The 7,695-nt window shown below is 39.6% G+C and overlaps 1 protein-coding gene across 1 annotated transcript; it reads right to left on the reverse strand.

The window, feature by feature from the left end:
- Positions 1-3,450: 3,450 nt before the first annotated feature.
- Positions 3,451-4,497, reverse strand: LOC122085950 (FCS-Like Zinc finger 2-like). Its single transcript, XM_042654577.1, has 2 exons — positions 4,134-4,497; positions 3,451-3,982 (listed from the first exon to the last, which is right to left on the reverse strand). Exons 1-2 carry the CDS (start codon positions 4,418-4,420, stop codon positions 3,790-3,792), a joined length of 480 nt encoding a protein of 159 aa, XP_042510511.1. The 5' UTR covers positions 4,421-4,497; the 3' UTR covers positions 3,451-3,789.
- Positions 4,498-7,695: the final 3,198 nt, after the last annotated feature.

Here is a 7,695-nt window from a genome sequence, read left to right on the forward strand (position 1 = left end):
ACTATTTAGGGCCCATTTGATAACGTTTCAAGAAACGCGTTTTTCCCGTTTCTATTTCCAGAAACAGCAGAAACGGAGCAAAAAGCTTTTGATAAAACTGTTTTGTTTCACTTATTTTTAGAAATAGAAATAGAAATTTTTACTTATTTATGGTTCAAGAAACGACCCAGGTGAAACAAGTTGAACTTGTTTCACCGTTTCTGAAAACGACTTGTGGCAATTCTTTCACTGGTTACCATCGACTTCTAAAAACATGACTTATCAAACACCTTCAATTCCATTTTTGTTTCTAGAAACGAAAATTTATGTTTCTGCCGTTTCTTGAAACAGAAACAACAGAAACGTTATCAAACGGGCCCTTAACCTTATGTTATGCAACGTAAGCCCATTTAACAACACTTTTGTCCCATGGGAGGCTCCATTTGTTTGCAAGGGAAATGCAAATATTTCTCTTATAGAAGTGAAATATATTTTTTATAGAATTGTAAATATTTCTCTTACCTTATCTTTCCCATTTCCCTAGTAACCAAATGCAGTGGGAGTGCTTTTAGGATAAAAATGTTTGATTACTGTTTCTAATTCTTCTAATTTTGCTACCATAGCAAGCTTTTTCTGTATGTTGAAAATAAAATTTTTTAATGAAACAATAATTCATTTTTGACAAACATTTCACCCACTTGAAAACAATAGAAAACCCTTGGTACCAAGATAAGTGAATCAAATCAACATTTTTTTTTTTTTTTTTTTTTTTTTTTTTTTTTTGTTGAAATTAACCCTTGGTACCAGAGTGTGAACTTTATCACTTGGTGAAAAAAAAATCAAATCAACCCGATTTAACTTCATGCTATGCAACTTAGTCCATTTAATAACACTTTTGTCCTATATGCAAGGGAAATGCAATATATTTTTTTTTTTTTTGAAGTGAATATCTTATATAAAAAATAATTTTTAGTTTTTTATTGCAAGGGAGATATGCAAATATTCTCTTAAGAAATGAAATATATTTGGCAAGAAATACAAATATTTTTCTTAATTTTCTTTTCTCATTTCCCTTGCAACCAAATGGAACAGAACTGTATTAACATAAATACAAGAGTAAGAATAGGTAATACAAAAGTATGTAAACTATAAAAACGAGTCAAAGTAGATTGACCCACACTAGTACTTCCATGCAATAACTCTACCAAGGGTCCACTTTTTGGGGAATATTTGCCGAAGCAATAATAAGAATATTTCTTGTGAAACATTTTTCACAATCCCTAGAGAGATAGTTCACTAATAGACCGAGTGATAAGTAATTCAATTTATTCACATACAGATCATGAATATTTAGAATCAGGAGGGTTTCTGAGCTGAAATTGTTCAATTGCTATTTGTAATTCTCAACTATGCTATTATATCAAACTGTTTCTCAGTGTTGAAAAAAAAATTAATGAAAGAATAATTCATTTTTGACAAACATTTTCACCCACTTGAAAACAACAGAAAAACTTTGGTGTCAATACAAGTGAATCAAACCAACAAATTTTTTTTTTTTTTTTTTTATTAAATAGTTACTGAAAAAATTATAAAGAATAAAGTAAGACTGGTGTCATCGGTTAATAGCAAGTAGAAACGCAATCCTAAAACGATGCAGAAGATAATAGATAAACAAGAACAAATAATACACAAAGGTTTACGAGGTTCGACAAGATTGCCCATGTCCTCGGTGAGATGAGATTCTGCTTCACTAACAATGCATAATAGGGTTACAGTGCTCGTCCTCACAACTCTCAGTATTGCTTACATTATAGAGAAAGAAAACATCGCTACAAATATATAGCGAAAAACTCTAATCCGAAAAGTACAAAACTACCCTCAAATAAAAATTCAAGCGGCCCCCCCTTACAACCCTGCTGTGTAAGGGGGTCTCTTGCCCCCTTGTAACCCTCACGGCCCTCTAATCGGTTAGCGAGACGACCATTCTGCCTGTTGAGGCATCTGCATCAATACTCCCTGGATTAAACTGATGGAATACAAGACATCGTACACTAATATAGCATTCTTTCACAGATTGGATATGATTGATAGAATGTTTAAAACGTAAGAGAAAAGGTTGTCATTTCTCAATGCACAGAAGAGGGTAATGACATTGAGACAAAATGCTGAGTGGAGGGAAGTGTAATTTCCTCTTTCTTCTATACATACAAAATTGAAACCAATAACAGATTGATAAGAAATCATCATAATAACTGATAATAGACCAAAATAGACAGGGCTGATAGCTTTCAGTTTTTATTGGTTTGTGCAGACAGATTACCTTATCAATCCGATTTCAGTCAAACCCATAGTTTAAAATATCGGATCAATCAGGATTGCCCGGATCGGGACCGTATCAGTAAGGTAATCCGACTTTGATCAATCAGAATTGCCTGGATCAGGATCAGAGAGAATTCTCAATCGTAACTGTTCAAATAACAATTCATAACGATAAAATGGTTCAAAATATCAAATTTTTTTGAACTTTTTTTTTTAAAGTTGTAAATCTGTCCAATCCAGACCACTCCTGACCGATACCAATCCAGTTCAGTTGAAACCAATCTTAGACCGATCCCAAGTTTTACAACTTTGGTTTAACCCGATATAGAAAAAGTAACAGAGCAACCAAAACGACCATTTGACCGGCTGCCGGTATGATCCGAGATACATACCGTATAAATACTGATATCGAATGGTGACCGATACAAATATACGATCCCTCCCCCAACTTTTGCTTAGACATTAGAATTGAGGACGCAATTATACAGCCCCAGTGCCCCACCTCCACGTAAGAATCCAAGCATCCATTTCAGTCTGATACGAGACAAAAATCCCGAAAATCCACGTTCATAGCCAGTACCGATGCGTATCGCACGCGTTCTGTGCTGGCTCCTATCAAATGGCAATTTCCTTCTCCAGTTCCCATCCCTACTGATGAGCGACATGTCACTATCGAACAAAGACCCGTTGTCACAGACTCCCCTCAAACTCGGAATAGACGATCGAAGATCATTTCCCGGTCATTACTTAGTCAGCAAGGGAGAAAAAAAAGACAACAAATAGGACCCACCACTTGTCCCTAGCCCAGGACCACTGTAGCACTTACGACAGGTGTCCCTCACGACGTGATAAAGACTTCCCCCACCGCCAAAGAAGTGAGCGAGCCCATTAGGGTAGTACTGTAGGACCCACTAGGCATGAGGGGCAATATGTGGCCATAGGCAGATAGGCCCCACCTCAGTCCATCACCTTCGCTGTAAGTTCCACCTGCCCCTGATCCGTTCACCCCCGCCTCCGTCCCCGTATTTCAAGGGAAGAAGGTAAGCAATAAAGGCCCACTTGTCCTTTTTTTCAAACTATTCAAACTTCCATAAAACGTAGATCTCAGACTATTTTAATGGAAATTGCACTAAAATGCATAAAAAGAGACAATTTTGCAAATTAATAAACAAGCTTCCTTGATATGCTTCTTCTGTTCTTCATTCTCTCCTTCAGTGAAAAGAAAAAAGTAACAAGAAAAAATAAAATAAAATAAAACAGAGACTGAAGCAGAGAAAGCTAGCTAATACCTATACACATTCACCGGAAAAAAGAGAAAAAGAAAATCTCAAAATGGGTCTTCTTCTCCTTCCTCCATTTCTCTTCCCCTTCTCTCAGGAGTCTGGGACCCCTGGCTTCTTACGTACAAAGCCGTAGATTTTTTCTTCTATCAAAGTTATCTATTTCTATTATTTTGTTTTCCATTACTATTTAGATTTCATTTTTGTAGTCTCAAGCAGCAGCTACAGTGCCTGTCCGAACAGGGTAATTTTGGGCTTTGCTTGGAGAGGTAGAAGTTTTCTTCTTCTGTTCCTTCCTAAGGGCCTTCATTGAACCAGCAGAGAGATTCCAGTTCGTCTCCTTAGCTTCATCCATCTCTATCTGCTCTTGCCTGCACTCCTCGCTACAGAATGGAGTGTCCCCTCTGCAACCAAAATTTACCCCATCAATCTAATAGCCCACATCAACAAAAAAAAAAAAAAAAAAAAAAAAAAAAAAAAAAAAAAAAAAAAAAAAAGAAAAAAAAAAAATATTCTCATAAAGGATTTAGTTCTGAGACTCTTTTGCGTTCTAACCTGTACATGAAGATGTCTCTATTATCACGTAAAGGTTTGTTGCAGAGATAACATGCTTCAAGGAAATGAGGCTGATGATGATTTTCTTCAAATCTACCACTTTCATAGAATCTCGGAGAAGAGAGAGCCTTGTCGCTACCCCTTCTTCTCATCGAAGCACTGACGCCAGACGATCTCATTAGAAGCGGGAGATGATGATTCCCTGAGAACCCAGCTTCCATCTCCGCAAGAGAAGCAAGACCATCGTCTTCCTCAATAAAAGTGAGTCTCCTTGTACTACCTTCCATGACTGATAATAGACTGAGATTCACAGAGAGAGAGAGAGAGAGAGAGTGGTGAAAGAAGGGCCGATGGGCGGACACTTTATAAAGGGGTTGGTGAGAGAATTTGGGTTTCAGCACCTCTCACCATTTTTTGCAAACATCGGAGGGTTTCTGGAATATTGACCGCTGAATCCATTGGCTACAACCCCACAACCCTTATCTTTCTATCAAATTACTGAAACGCCACCAATCATCTCTGATGGATCTGAATCTAACGATCCAAGATCCTCATCAGGATCTGCTCCCCACTACACACAACATACCAAAATATACCCCAAAAAACCTAACGTCCATGACCTGCAACCAGGAACCACCGGTCCCACCTCCGTTGCCGAATCGAACGAGTAGCGGTTCCCCAACCCGGTAAGCGGTCACTTTATGTCGTCACCGCTTCTTCCCTTTATGCCGGACTTTCTTGTCGTTTTCCCCTCTCCGAACTAGTAGTTTATGGGCATGGGGCCCACATCCCAAAACCATCGAAGAAGGCATGGGACCCAGCCCATCAAGCCCCTCTCTCTCTCTTTTAAGCGCTCTACTTCCGAGGTTCTCTTATACAGTCGTATCCCAGCCCGGGTAGCACGCCAGCAACTGCCCGTGCTGCCCGGATTGTACACGTGTATCCTCAATCGACTCACTAGAGCAGCACCTTATTTTCTGTCTAACTGCAACGTGGCGCTCAACGGACTGTGAACTTCTCGTATCTAGGTTCTTGGAGTGGGAGCCAGCCCCTCATGCTCATAGAGTGTTCATTGCGCGTGGCCCCCAGCGCCTGATAGTAATATGAACCAACATGAGGGCACATTGGGAAATTGATAAAAAGAGGGGTCCTAAGTTGGGAATTCGGATTGATTCTTTTTATTTTTTGGAGTAAAAGTTTTGATATTCAATGATTGAAGTAGGGGTGTCAATTCCTAAATCGAATCAGTAAAATCGACTGGACCGAACCAATAACAACACGGATTGAATCGAACCGAAGCCTTATTGGTTCGGTTCGGTTTGGAGTATTGCAACCCCAAAACCAAATCAAACTGCACCGGAAACCGGATGAACCCGAAACCAAACCGAAATCAGCTCAAAACCCGGACTAAAACTGAAACCAAACCGGTAAGAAATCAAAACACTACAAAATTCATTAAAAAAATCAAAATTTGCATAGTTTTGTATACATTTGTATGGAAAGTCGAATCCAAACTAGACCAAAAACCAAAACCAACCCGGTTACAAATCGATTTAAGAAATTGAAGACAAACTGAAACCAAATCGCATCGAAACCGAAATCAAACCGAAACCGAAATTTCCTTATTGGTTCGATTTCGGTTTCAACTTTCCCACACCGAAACCGACTCAACCCGGACTGAAACCAAGCCGGACCGACCGATTGACACCCCTAGATTGAAGTAAGAAAATCATGATCTTTCGATTGAAAAAACAAAGACCATCGGAACGGTCCTGCTCGTGTGGCTACTGCACCAGCACACAAGCCAATGAAAGAGCAGGGAAGATATCAACCATCTCATGGGGTGAGGTAGGGCATTTTTTTTTAGGAAAAATTACTTGATTACCCACTTCTCAGTTTCATTTTACAAGATTACCCACCAACTTGTGTTTTAATTAACAATAATATACAAAATCAGGTTTGAATTTACCAACTACCAATAACAATGTTTTTCCCTCAATCATGTTTTTTTTTCTTACCATTTTAACCTTGACTTCTTACACGATCTTCTCTAGTCACATTGTTCACTCTGATGCCCATATCCACTCTGATTGCTAAGCCGATGGTTGCACACGGCACCTGGCAGCCATCCTAGGCCACCAGCTGCTGTCATGAAGGGATTGTATAAATTGCATTTGGAGGTGTTTCAATGGCAACTTAAGCTACTAAAAAATATCATAAAAAACAAGGAATAGGTATTATGAGGGAGGGGTGATTTGTGAGAAATTATGACAAAAAATAAGGGAGCTTGTTTTTTTTTGGGGGTGGGGGATGTTGGGTTTGAAATTACAAATTAGACAGAAAATCTAGGTCCAGCCAACTGGTTGGTAATGGTCAAAGAGTAAATTTGGTATTAGTGTCTTTCAGCACCGAGACATTGCCTGGCTCTGACGAGAACCCTTCCTCGCAAAGATCCACAACGGACATGGTAGCGGAGAGGGCCATGTTGGCATGTTGTAGTTTTCAGTACCCAAAGCAGTGAGATTGCCCTTTAGTTGATTATGTTGGTGCATGATGTCTTGTATTCTGTCGCAGTTTAATCCAGGGAGTACTGGTGCAGCACCTAGACAGGCAGGATGACGGTCCCGCTAGTCGGTTAGCAGGCCGTGGGGGTTGCAAGGGAGGCAGGAGGCCCCCCTGCATAGCAGGGGATGTAGCCCCTCGCTCAAATTTTTTATTTGAGGGCAATTGTGTACTTTTCTTATTAGGGTTTTTTCGCTATATATTTGTAGCGAGGGTTTCTTTCTCTGTAATGCAAGCAATACTGAGAGGTGTGAGGATGAGCGTTGTAACCCTATTCTCCATTGATAGTGAAGCAGGATCTCATCTCATCAGGGACGTAGGCAACCTTGCCGAACCTGGTAAAATCCGTGTGCATTGTTTGTTTTGTTTTTCCATTATCTTCTGCATTGTTTTAGGGTTGCGTTTCTACAAATTGGTATCAAAGCTCTAGGTTTTCGTTTTCTAGGGTTTACTATAACGATGGCAGGGAAGGGATCGAATATCAAGTATAATATCGAGAGGTTTAATGAAAAGAACAATTTCACCCTCTGGCGTCAAAAGGATGAAGGATCTTCTGATACAGCAGGATTTGGCGAAAACGTTGTTGGGAAAGTCGAAGAAACCTACAAAAATTACTGACGAATAGATGGAGGAAAAGGCGGTAAGTGCTATTCGATTACATCTTTCTGATGATGCCCTACAATATGTTGTGGGTATCGAATCTGCACCGCAGATATGAGCGAAACTTGAAAGCATCTACATGACGAAGTCCTTAACGAACAAGTTGTTCGTGAAGAAACAATTGTATTCTCTATAGATGGATGAAGGTACGGATCTATTAAAGCATCTTAACATGTTCAATCAGATCGTAAGTAAACTTGTAAACCTGGAGGTTAAGATCGAGGATGAAGACAAGGCGTTACTGTTGCTGTCGTCGCTCCCAGTATCATATGATCACCTAATAACGACTCTCTTGTACGGAAAGGAGACCCTTGAGATGGATGAAGTCGCAGCTGCCCTC

The sequence above is a fragment of the Macadamia integrifolia genome, chromosome 8 (genome assembly GCF_013358625.1).
Source record: "Macadamia integrifolia cultivar HAES 741 chromosome 8, SCU_Mint_v3, whole genome shotgun sequence".
Classification (NCBI taxonomy): Eukaryota; Viridiplantae; Streptophyta; class Magnoliopsida; order Proteales; family Proteaceae; genus Macadamia; species Macadamia integrifolia.